Raw genomic sequence first — 12,465 nt, 5'->3', positions numbered from 1 at the left:
ATCTTCCTCTCTGTCTCTCCTCCTCTCTGTATATCTGACTTTGTAATAAAATAAATAAATCTTTTTTTTAAAAAAGAAATGAATGAATCTTTAAAAAAATAATGCAGGAGAGGAAATTTACAGTTTTTACCCAATATTGAGAACCCTACATTGCTGGTTTAGCTTTACTTAAAACTGAAGTGTAATAAAGTTGAAATTTACCTGGTATGTCATCTGTTTAGCTTGGCTGCATTCCATCTGATTTTTGCTTGGCCCAGGGTTATCCATATGTCCCCAAAAACAGTTTGAATTGATGACAGTTTGTTTGTTTGAAGATTTATTTTATTTATTTGTAAGACAGAATGACAGAGAGAGGAAGTCACAGATATTATGTTCTTTACTCCCCACATGGCTGCACTGGCCAGGACTGGGGCTGGGTCATGCCAAAGCTGGGCCCTGGAACTCCATCTGGGTTTCCCACGTGGGTGACAGGAGCCCAGGTACTTGACTGCTCTTGCTGCTTTCCCAGGCCATTTGCCAGGAGCTGGATAGAAGCAGAGCATCCAAAGTGCAAACTGGCACTCAAATATGAGACATGGCTTTGCAGGGGACAGCTGAACTCACTGTGCCACAATGCCAGCCCCTGAAATATTAAGATTTGTTTATTTGAAAGGCGTAGTTACAAAGAGTGTGAGAGAAAGATGGAGGAAGGGAGGGAAGAAGAGGGAGAGAGAGCTGATCGCTGTCTTGCACAGGCCAGAGAAGAGCCAGGCTGAAGTCAGGAACTTCCTCCATGTCTCCCACGTTGGGTGTAGGGACCCAAGCACTTGAGCCATCTCCCATTGGTTTCCTACATTCCTTAACAGGGAACTGGATTGGTAGTGGAACAGCTGAGATGCAAACTGGTACCCATATGGGATGCAGATATTGCAGGTGGCTGCTTTCTTTGCTGTGCCGCAATACCATCCCATCCCTTTACATTTTTTAAAAAATTAGTTTGTTTATGAGATAGAAATCTGCTGATAGTCTCTCTAAATGCCTGCAATGGCCAGGGCCCTGGTGGGTGGGGCCACAACCAGGAGCTGAAAACACAGCCCAAGTCTCCCCTGTGGGTGACAAGAGCCCGGTTGCTTGAGCTGCTGTCTTCCAAGGTCAGCGTTGGTAGAAAGCAGAGCTGGGATTTGAACCCAGTGTGGGACCATAAGCTAAATAACCCCTCGACTGACAGCTTTTGGAAGCTAATTGTGTACTGTCGTTTTCTCTAGTCTCCCATATGAATTTGCATTGCCACCTGGTACCCCGCAAATGGCGGCTTGGAGGGAAACACGTTGCAAATGCTCTTTGTTCCTTGTGCGGTTGTCTTTCAGGCACGTGGTTGTGAGGACCTCCCCCAATCACAGGTTCACGTTCACCCTGAGGACCCATCCGTCCGTGGTGCCTGGGAGCATCGCCTTCAGCTTACCTCAGGTAACGTGGCCGCTCGCTTTTCTTTTCAGTTCTTGAGAGTCGTAGAAGAATCGCTTCATTTCAAGCAAGCATCACCCTGTAACAGACTTGATTACATTAAACAAAAATATATAGGTATCTACCGTATAAGGAATTTTTACTTTAGCTGCCTTTTATTGTCTCGAGCTTTTTCTGATTTTGAAAAATTGTATAGTAACATCAGTCAGCTAGCAGCTAAAGGATCACATTGTTTTGATGTGAACTACTAGGATAACAAGAAAGTTATAAAAATGATGCTTGATTTATAAAATTGGCATGTAGTAATAGTGACTTTACAGTGTACTGGTATCAGACCAAAGAATGAAAGGTGTAATTGTCTTGCCTTGCTGGACTCCTGTAATAACTGGAATGATTATGATTACAGCTTGAACTGTTGGAAGATTCTATGGAATCTATAGAACGAGTCTGCCTCACGCTGTGCCTCTCACAGAGCACTTGAGACAGGAGTACCACAGATCCTGGTCTATAGCCTTTCCTCCCTTACCATCCTCCTGCTTGCTGACTCCATGGTCCTGCACATTTGCAAATCCCCTGCCTACTTCTGCTATACCCATAAACAGTACCATGTAGGCAAAAAAAATAATTTTCAGCCAAAAATCATTTTTCTCACTGTTCTTTGGAGTGTTGGCACTAATCGCTCATTTTGAATGCATACCAAGCCAGCCCTGAATGCCCGCCCACAGTCTGGCCTGCCTTGCTGTTGTAACCAGGCAGGATGGGGGAAAGCTAAACTGGTTGTAAATGCCTTCAGCTCCCTAAGCCAGCACAAGGGAAGCTGTCAGGATCATCTCGTGGCTTAGATTCTGACCTGATAAAGCTTGCTGTGAAAAGGTGGGTTTTGTGTGTTTGGGGGCCTCTGTTGGTTAGGGGGCGGGTGTTGGTATGTGTTAGTCTCCTAGGACCGTTACACAGAAATGAGGGAGAGAGGGCAGAGTGTTGAAACCACAGAAATTCATTCTCTGAAATCAGTCTCTGAAAGTATGAGGGGAGAATTTGTTGTGTTTTGCATCCGGATCCATCCCTCTCTCTCTTTCTCTTTCTTTTCTCTCTCTCTCTCTCTCTCTCTCTCTCCTCTCTCTCTCTCTCCGACTTTCAAATGAAATGAAACACAGTGTTTTTCAACACAGTCAATTGCACAGGTACTAGGTACTAAGACTTAAGCATATTTTTGGAGAGGGATACAATTCAACACATTGCAGCATATCATGCTTTGTTCTTGGAGCTTGTTCATCCTAAGAGGAAGTTAGAAATGAATAGAAATTTTTTTAATCTGTTTCTCTAACTTCGATTGATTTTTTTTCATTGTCATCTTCTCCTCTTATTTCACAGCGAAAATGGGCTGGACTTTCTATTGGCCAAGAAATAGAAGGTAAGTGTGTTTTCTTAGTCACCAGACGTAGTTTTTCTGTATGATGTTCCCAGTCATTAAGAGCTGTACAATTTTCTGAAACCAATTGTCAGTCTTTAAATGTTCATTTCTAGTCAGAGTACTGGTCAGTCTCTGGAAATGGTGAGGAAAGAGTCTCTCGTCTGTATCTACCTTTTTCTCAACATATGGTGAGGCATCATCCTGCTTTAGAAACATAAGGGAACCAACTTTTGACTTAAGTAAGACTGTGAAGCTATTTGTGGATAGTAAGTGCACAAACTAATAAGTAGATTAAACTTTATTTGGTTCATTGTGTTAGGAGTTATACTTTGATATTAGGATGGCATTCACTGCTGTCTCGTTTTTAATTTGCTAATTATATTTTTGTCCATCTCTTTCTGTTTAGCCTTTTTGAACTAGCAGGCTTCAAATGTATCTTTTTTATATAGCATAGAGTTGAGTTTGGCACTATGAGATAATTTGAAAATCTTTTCCTTTGGCTACATTGGTGAAGCCATCATTTACTATATGACCAATTTCAGTTCTGCCACTTTGTTTTAATTATATTTCTATAGTATGTGTGTCTTTGCCATTTAAAAATTTCTTTTGATATTTGACAATGCTTCTGTTTGTTTTAGTCATCACTTTTGGATTTATACCTCCCCGCACATCCTTTGAATCTGATGCCTGTTAGTTCTGAATCTTACCTGCCACCTGCCTGAGCACTCCGTCACGACACTGTCCCTCTCTCCTCTCAGTCCATCAGGTGCTTCCTTCCTGCTGTGTGAAACCATGTGGTTTTGACCTGCTCTTCTTCCACATGTGACCCTACATTGGTTTTACTCTTAACACTGCAATTATGGCTCTCCAATAATCGAGAGCCCTCCTTCTGGCTACTGCCTGGCTGGAGGACACCTGCTCTGCGTCTGGCTTCTTCCAGGAAGCACGTGTGTGTCCAGTGCTCCCTGATCCTTGTACATGTGCAGTTTTTCTGGATCCAATATTTGAGGGATTGCTTGACAGGATATGAAATTAATACATTTTTTTCCCTTGAATTTCTTGAAAATGCTGTGTTCAAATGTCTGGCTTAAAAAAAAAAAAAATTGAAAGGCAGAGTAACAGAGTGACATCTTCTAGTTCACTCTCCAAAGGGCTGCAACAGCTGGGACCGCACCAGGCTGAAGCCAGCAGCAAGGAGTCCATCCAGGACTTCACAGTGCTGGCAAACGCAAGTACTGCAGCCGTCATCCGCTGTCTCCCAGGTGCATTTGCAGGAAGCTGGATCCAGAAGTTTGGAGTAGCCAGGACTCAAACCCGGCACTCGGATCAGGGATGTGGGTGTCCCAGGCTGCTGCTTAGCCCACTGCACCGCAGTGCCTCACCCCACCTTAATTACCTTGCTTTGTATAATTATCTTGAGGAATCTAATGCCTATCTCACTTTCTGACTTTTGTAAATAATTTGATTTTTCTACTTGGGAGTGTTGAGGTTTTCCTCTCTTTAAAGTCCAAGAACTTAGAGCATTTTTTGGAATTTGTCATTCTGGGTTGATTTTCTCTAGCATACAGGGTATCTATTTATTTTGTGGACTTGGGGTTTTTTCTTCTGGAAAACTTTCTTAGAGTATTTTTTTTTTAAGATTTGTTTGTTTATGGAAAAGACAAAACAGCACACACAGAGAGACTCTTTCATCTGCTGATCTACTCCCTAAAGGCCAAGGCTGGTCCATGCTGAAGCTCCTGCTGTTGAGGTCTTCCTCTCTTATGTGGGTGATAGGGGGCCAAGCGTTCTCCACTGCTTTCCAGGTGTGTGCGTGGGGAGCTGGATAGGAAGTGGAACAGCGGAACTCACCCCGGCACTCGGACCCGGGATGCTGGCATCACGAGCGTGACTTGACCTGCTTAACTTCTCAGGAGTCCTCATTTATGTATCTGGACCTTCTTTACCTGTCTTCCATTTGGCCACATTATCTCTGATATCTTAAATGTCTTTATCCCACCCTTACTGTTTTCATAGTTTTCCTTTCTTTACTATCTCTTAGTAAATATTCATTCAAATCTATTTTCCTTTGAGCATCTGTAATTTATTCATCATTTCTGAATTTTTTTGTCTTTTTGTCATTTCTTTCTTTAGTTCCATAAACTTTTATTATATTTATTGTGTTTATTGTATTTATTTATTTATTTATTTATTGGAAAGGCAGATTTACAGAGAAGGAGAAATAGAGAGGAAGATCTTCCATTTGCTGGTTCCCTACCCAAATGGGTACGATTGCCAGAGCTGAAACAATCCAAAGTCAGGAGCCAGGAGTTTCTTCCAGGTCTGCCATGTGGGTGTAGGGTCCCCAAAATTTTGGGCGGGCCATCCTCTGCTGCTTTCTCAGGCCAGAGGGGAGCTGGATGGGAAGTGAGGCAGCTGGGACAGGAACTAGTGCCCAAGTGGGATCATGGTGCTTCTAAGGGGAAGATTAGCCAGTTCAGTAATTAACAGTGGCCCCCATTGCAATTCTTTATTTCTGACTTTTTAATATGATTTTAGGTGTTTTATAATTTATATATACCTGTGAAGGATAATTCCATTTGAAGTATGACAGTTTTTTTTTTCTGTTTCATGATTTATCTTTTCAGGGAAGACATATCAGCTGAAATCTGCAATATTTTGTTATGTGTTTTCTTTTTTTATCTTATATTATTTTTTTCCATTCTTTATGAACTTGTAGCTAAGACTGCTGGTCTGAGAGCATCTTTGTAGAGAGGAGTGGCTCTTTCAGTGGACAGGACTGGTGAGGTGCAGGGAAGGGGTGCATGGAGTGTCAGGCTTTTTCTCCCCTGTCTCCACTTGGGCCTTCATTTTCCTGTCTGCCTGCCTCCCTTCATTGCCACTTGAAGGGCACCACCACTTCTCTGCTTGGCAGATTCCTCCAGTCTGGTGTTGCCATCTAGTCCTGTTTTCACCTTACTCAGGCACTGTAAATTGCCAAGTTTATAACCCATGCTTAGTATTTTGTCACTTGATTTTGTTTTGGATTTTCTCTTTTTTGGGGTAGTCTGTATTTTGTTTATGTCTAACTCTCCCCTCTTTTTTATTTGTTTATTTAATGAAGGAGTTAGAGGGCTAAATCGTTACCTTGTATGTGCCAGGATCCCGTATGGGCACCAGTTCGTGTCCCAGCTTCTCTACTTCCTTTCCAGCTCCCTGATTGTGACCTGGGAAAGAGTAGAGGACGGCCCAAAGCCTTGGGACCCTACACCCATGTGGGAGATCAGAAGAGGTTTCTGGCTCCTGGCTTCAGATTGGCTCAACTCTAGTCATTGCAGTCACTTAGGGAGTGAACCAGTGGGGCAGAGGATCTTTCTGTCTCTCCTTCTCTCAGTAAATCTGCCTTTCCAATACAAATAAATAAATCTTCAAAAAGAAAAAAGGATGGTGGTTAGGGAATGAGGGCTGGGGAGAGTTCTCCTATCACTCTGCAGATGGCTGCAGCAGGCTAGGCTGAAGTCAGGAGCCAGGAGCTTCATCCAGGTCTCCCACATGGGTGACAGCTGTCCATGTACTTGGCAGTCTTCTGCTGCTTTTCCCAGTCCGTGAGCAGGGAGCTGGGCCACTGCAGCATGTTGGGTCAGTCCTTGGTGCAGCCTGGTAGGATGGGCCCTGGATCTATGCGAACATATTTTGGTTTGATGCCATGTTCCACAGATGGTGGGGAGAGCTCCCCTCCCCACTGCCAGGCTTCTCAGGAACCAGGAAAGGGGAAGGGTTATTTGAAACACCCCCTTGGCCCAGGTGAGGGGAAGTGCATGCTGGGGAAGGAATCATTTGATTGACAGGCAGATAGAATTACATAGGGTATGGGTGTATCTTCGAACTCACAGCCCTAAGCTAGCTACCTATCTATGCCATTTCATTCCTCGTTCAGAGATATCTTAAGGATTGCTGAAGGATGCAGGGTCACATCTTCTGAAGCTACTTCCTGCTAATTAGGGACGCAGGCCTTGTCCATCCCAACTTCAGCAATCTCTTTTTATTTCATTTGATGAATGCATAAGGTTTCTACTCAGTGCCAATGGCTGTGTCCCCTGCATGGAGCTCATTACCCAGCTCTGCCTGCCTACCACCGTGCCCTAGGCCACATGCCCTGTCCTTGCCAGGCTGGGTGACCACTCTGCCAAGGGAAAGAAAGAATGGGGGTGGGGAAGAAGGGCTCCTTCTCTTTTTCCTACAGTGACAGCTTTGTTTAATTTTGGTGCGTCTTTCTGTATTTTCAAGTAATTTAAGTTTTATGTTTTCTGTTTCTTAATAAGGTAAGAAGTATAGGCTACGTAACGACATTATCTGTCCCCCTTGCCAGCCCCTCGAGGTTTTATGAATATGTGTTGGTACTTTCAGATTTGTTGTCTTCTAGACAGAATGTGTTTGAAAAACTGCAAAGGTCTTATAGCTTTAACATGGCTAAAAGTCGACAGGTGCTTAAAGCAGCTCTAGGAACACAGGCCTAGGCTGGTCTGTGCAGTGGTTGGCAGCGTGGCTGACCATGTCCCACTCATCATTTAGGGATATGACAATTTACAGTCATTTTTCTGAGATAGAATGGAGGCAATGAGTTTATCTTTAATTGGCTCTTTTTCTTTGTAGATGTAGAATGAGGGATGGAATTTGATTGAAGGTGAAAAGGAGCTTACTTTAGGTATGGGTAGCTGGTGGAGAGGGTTATGTGATTAGTGCTTTCCATACTTGCCTGAAAGTGTCACCCTAAGGAGGCTGATTTTTTTTTTTTAATTTCCGGTGTCCTTTTTTAGCGAGTCAGATGCACAGATCTGTGTTTTTAGCAGTCACATTTTGGGAAACACTGACATAAGTGGTTCCCTTAACTCTCTCACCTCCTCACTTGAAACATAGCGAGCAGCTGAGACAGTGGAGAAATTTAGTTAGCGTGTGAAACCAAGGTGCCCTGACTGCAGGTGGTGGCAGAGCTAACAACGGACTCCTGTTACATCGAATGAGAAAATGAACTTGTCTAGCTTTGGTTTCTTTTCTTTAAAAAAAATTATTTATTTGATAGACAAGGAGAGAAAATCTTGCATCCAATGTTTCATTCTCCAGATGGTCTCAGCAGCTGGAACTGGACCCATCGAAGCCAGGAGCTTCTTCCAGTTCTCCCATGTGGGTGCAAAGGTCCAAGTTTTTGGACCATCCTCTGCTTTTTTTTCCAGGCACATTAACAGGGAGCTGCATTGGCAATGGAGTGACTGGAACTCAAACCAGTGCCTGTGTGGGGTGCTGGCACCACAGGCAGTGGCTTTATTTTCTGTGCCACAGCACTGACCCTTATAACTTCCATTTCTAATTTCCTTAAACTTTTTCTTCTAAATATAAGATTAAGAGTGAGTTTAGGTGGAAATCCCAGTCTATATGAAATTGTACCACAAAATTCAAAAATTCAAAATAAAAATTTAACAAATAAAAGAGTGAGTTTAAATTTAACTTTCAATGTAGCTGTTTTTTATTGTGAAAATTATGGAAACTCATTTACATTTTAAAAATTTATTTACTTGAGAGGGAGCTGGTTTTCTCAGCACAGCCCACAGTAGCAGAGCTGGGTTGGGCCAGAACGGGGAGCTGGGAACTAAATCCACATCTCCTGTGTGAGTGACAAGAACCCAAAGGAGCTTTTCGTTGCTGCCTCTTGGGTTCTGCTTTTTTAGCAGGAAGCTGGAGTCAGGAGCCAGAGCTGGGAATTGAACCCAGGTCCTCTGAATTGGGATGTGAGTAACATAATCTCCAAGCTAAATGCCCCCTTCTCCAAGGGTGCACATTTCGATGAGCTGAGAAGCATGTTTTATGACTTGAGGGAGGAATACTTAAAGATTCTGGAATGGGAGTTCTCTATGTAAACATTCCGGGCCTTCTGCCCTCAGGATTTGTGTAGTCTGGGGACCAAGCATGGTGCTGGCCATGGTGCTGCCCGTGGCTCTGTCCATGGTATTGTCCACAGCATCTGAAGCTACTACAGAAGCTTGGGTCTCTACCTGGAACATTAACCTGAAATTAAAATGTACTTGAAAAATGCAGTTAGTAATGAAGACATTTTAATAGACTTATTCAAATTTCTCAAAATGATGTATGTATATTCAAATAGACACAGTATCAACATTGACATATGGCATTGTTTTTGAGTCTTGAATATGCAGAATAGTATCGTACCGCACACGTATTTGTAAAATATACTTTTTCTGTCAGTATTTCATTTTCATAGACTACCCATCTTTGTTAAAAATGCAGCAGCAGTTTCTTACTTATAAAATTGCTGCACTGTGTTCTACTTTGGGAGCGTACTGCTCCTGTTCACTATTTCGCACGGCATTGTCAGTGTTTGGATATTGTGAATAATGCTTCGGTGCGCCTCCTTGTAGCTCTTGCAGGAAAACGCTCAGGCACCTGGAAGTTATAGTCACCTGAAGTGTACTCATCCTAACATGACTGCTTCAGTGCGTGAATATTTTCCAGTGTAGGGAGACAGCTAACTGTCCTGCCTGTGAGATTGACTCAGCACATAGCCTGTACTTCCAGGAAATGTCAAGAAGGAAGAGACTGTCCAGAGTTAGAGACCTGGGAGTATTCTGAAACCAGCAACCAAAATGTGAATGTGGTCCTTGATCGGCAGAGCATGTTCCATCTCTTAAAATATGTGTGTCTACCTGTAGGATGACGTACCAAAACAAAGATTTAGTCAAAGAATCGACAGGAAATCTTTTATGTGTTTAGTTCACGTGGCTCTAAGAAACACCTTTAGAATAGAGTGTGAAGGAAGTAAGGGACATCTGGGCCACTTTTCGTGATTCCTCGACACGATAAATCAAGGCACCAAGAGCTTAAATCCCTCTGAGGACAACCTGGTTTCGTGCAGGCTGCTGGGGTCTGCACGGCAAACGCTGATCATGTGAGGAGGCGGAAGGCCACACCGCGGGGCCGCCTGGGCTTCGCCTTTGGCTGTCTGCTGGCCTCAGGAAGTCCAGAAGCATCAGACTAGTTGCTGAAAGCAAGTGTGGACAACTGGCCTTTTTGATCACTTGCTCTAGTGGGAACTGAGGATGCTTTGTTACTCCATGTCCCAGGGCTGGTAGTTAACTGGGGGATTGGTTGAAGGCCCCTTCCTGGAATTTGATCCGTGGTTTGGAAGCTGCTGCCATGTTTTGTGTGCGAAGATCGCTCATCAGTTCTGCATGGATTTCTTTGCAGTGGTTAGGGAACTTAGACCTTGTGAAGCATTTGGGCATGCAGAATCCTTCTGGCATTTTATATATCTTCCCCCTCAGACTTCTCTAATTTTCTTTACATCTAGTTAACTATTTTTGAAGAAATTTTTTTTTGTAAACTTTTCCCAAAGCTTTCAACTAGGTTTTATAATGTCATTTCTAGAATGTCAAAATTCCAGCAGTGCATGTGTTCTTAATTGTTTGCACAGTCTGTAACAGCCACAGCAAGCATAAACCGAGGAGACTGTGGGCAGAGTTGGCCCGTGGCGGGTAGCACATCCGGCAATGCAGCAAGAGCCTGCAGGCCTGCGGCGTCAGGCAGGGGCCGCTTGGAGGGATGAAAGCTGGACAGTGTGCTGGATTTAGCTTGGTGGAGGTTGCGTAACAGAACTCGACTGTTGCGTAAGAGACCCGAAGGGACCACTGGCAGATTCCAGGTCAGCCATCTGCAGGAAGGAAGCAAGGAGCCTGCTGCGTGCAGGAAGCCCTGCTGAAAGGCAGCGGCGGACTCCTTCCCACTGCCTGTCACCAAGTGCCCCTTTTGGGGAACCATACATTCAGAAACCTACACAAGCTTTTCTGGGTAACTGATGTGTATGGGAGGATAATATTTTTTACTTTAGAAGTTGGTTCATACAGGGTCAGCATTGTGGCACTGCACATTAAGGCACTGCTTGTGTCACCAGCATCCCATGTGAGTGTCGGTTCCAGCCCTGGCTGCTGCACTTTAATCCATCTCACTGCTAAGATGCTGGGGGAAGGGATGTCTTTGATTCCTGGTCAACTCCCCAAATGACTGCACTAGCCAGGTCTGGGCCAGACTGCACCCAGGGACCTGCAACTCCACCTAGGTTACTCCTGTGAGTTCCAGGGGCCCGAGTACTTGGATCATCCTCTGCTGCCTTCCCAAGTACATTAATAGCAATCTGGATCCAAAGAGTGGTGGCATGCCTGCATCACAGGTGGCGTCTGACGGGCCGTACCACGGCACTGGCCCCGGTGTGGCTTTTCACAGCTGTCTTGTGCTGTGACCTGCCACCTTACTCTTTCTGTGTCAAACCAAAGTCTTGTTTGGAAGCAGTGTGCTCTCCAGCTGCACTGGACCTTCCTGGACTGTCATTTGTCCTCTAAAATGAGAAGGGAAATGAGAGGCCAGGTGGGCAGGGCATGGCATCCCCTGTAAAGGACTGGGGTGAGGGCCAAGAGGAGCTGAGGAGAAGCCGGTGGCTGTGCTCAGGTTACTGTGGGTGAGGAGGAGATTCTTGTGGGATTGGTGGATTTTTAACCTACCCCTGTGCCCCTCCAGCGGAGACCACATGATGCCCCCTTTTGGTCGAGTTCCATTATGACCCATCAACGTGAAGCTTGTTATGGAAGCACAGCAATTGTCGGGTGTCCCTATGGTTTTAGAAAGTACTTTCTTCTTTTTCTTCCTTTCTCCTAGTCTCCCTGTATACATTTGACAAAGCCAAGCAATGTATTGGTACAATGACCATCGAGATCGATTTCCTGCAGAAAAAGAACATCGACTCCAACCCTTACGACACGGACAAGATGGCAGCAGAATTCATCCAACAGTTTAACAACCAGGCCTTCTCAGTGGGACAGCAGGTGGTTTTGAACTTCAGCCATAGCTTTTACGTTTTAGAATGTCTTATCCCTGTAGTTGTCCAAAATTAATTCTACTTTTTAGAAACAGGAGCTTCATGAACAGGTACATCCAAGATGAGTGGTAAGACATAAGGAGGATACTTTTCCTGAGCCCCGAGGAATCAGTCCAGAAAAATCCTCAAGGAGCTTTTGCGTTAAGATGTCATGTGCAGTCGCAGCAGCTCTTCCCTCTATGTGTTTGAGAACGCTGCAGATACACGCCTTGAACATTTTTTGGTTGTCTTTTCTTTTTTATTGTGAGGCATTTATTTGGGTTCTGGCACGTCCTTCTTTTGCACTAATGTATTTCTACAGAAAAGTGGTCCTTAACTTTTTTCCCCCTTGCTTATTGACTTACTTGAGAATCAAGAAAATTCTAGAAATATGTTTTCAGGTTTCTTAGGAAACTTCCAAAGCTCAGCTTGTGCACTTTGAAATCGTTGGTTGAGATCGCCTCATGTTTAGGCTCAGTTCCCTTCATGCTGCTCAAGCTTCCGGGCAGAGGTGCCGTTCTCAGATCTCACCTCCTGTGTCCTTCGTTGCTGCTTTGACGTCGCCCTTGCACTTGGCTCCTTCCTCGACCCTCCTCATCATGCAGATCCCACAAGCCAGAGCTTCACAGCAGCGGCTTTCAAAGTGTGACCCACTGCTACTTCCCTAAAGATACGCAGGCCTTGTCTGTCTTCCCCTCCCTCAGTCTCGTGTAAG

General features: G+C 44.4%; 1 protein-coding gene across 1 annotated transcript in view; it reads left to right on the top strand.

Annotated features, from left to right (window-relative positions):
- NSF (N-ethylmaleimide sensitive factor, vesicle fusing ATPase) overlaps positions 1–12,465 on the top strand; it is a 144,301-nt gene that overhangs the window by 26,513 nt on the left and 105,323 nt on the right. Inside the window, exons 3-5 of the mRNA XM_058676301.1 lie at positions 1,347–1,446; positions 2,815–2,854; positions 11,552–11,718. Coding sequence (XP_058532284.1) covers positions 1,347–1,446; positions 2,815–2,854; positions 11,552–11,718 — 307 coding nt within the window. The remainder of the gene's footprint in view (positions 1–1,346; positions 1,447–2,814; positions 2,855–11,551; positions 11,719–12,465) is intronic.

Source organism: Ochotona princeps, chromosome 17, assembly GCF_030435755.1.
Source record: "Ochotona princeps isolate mOchPri1 chromosome 17, mOchPri1.hap1, whole genome shotgun sequence".
Lineage (NCBI taxonomy): Eukaryota > Metazoa > Chordata > Mammalia > Lagomorpha > Ochotonidae > Ochotona > Ochotona princeps.
The sequence above is the reverse complement of the archived record's forward strand: the minus strand, read 5'-3'. Positions and strand labels throughout refer to the sequence as shown.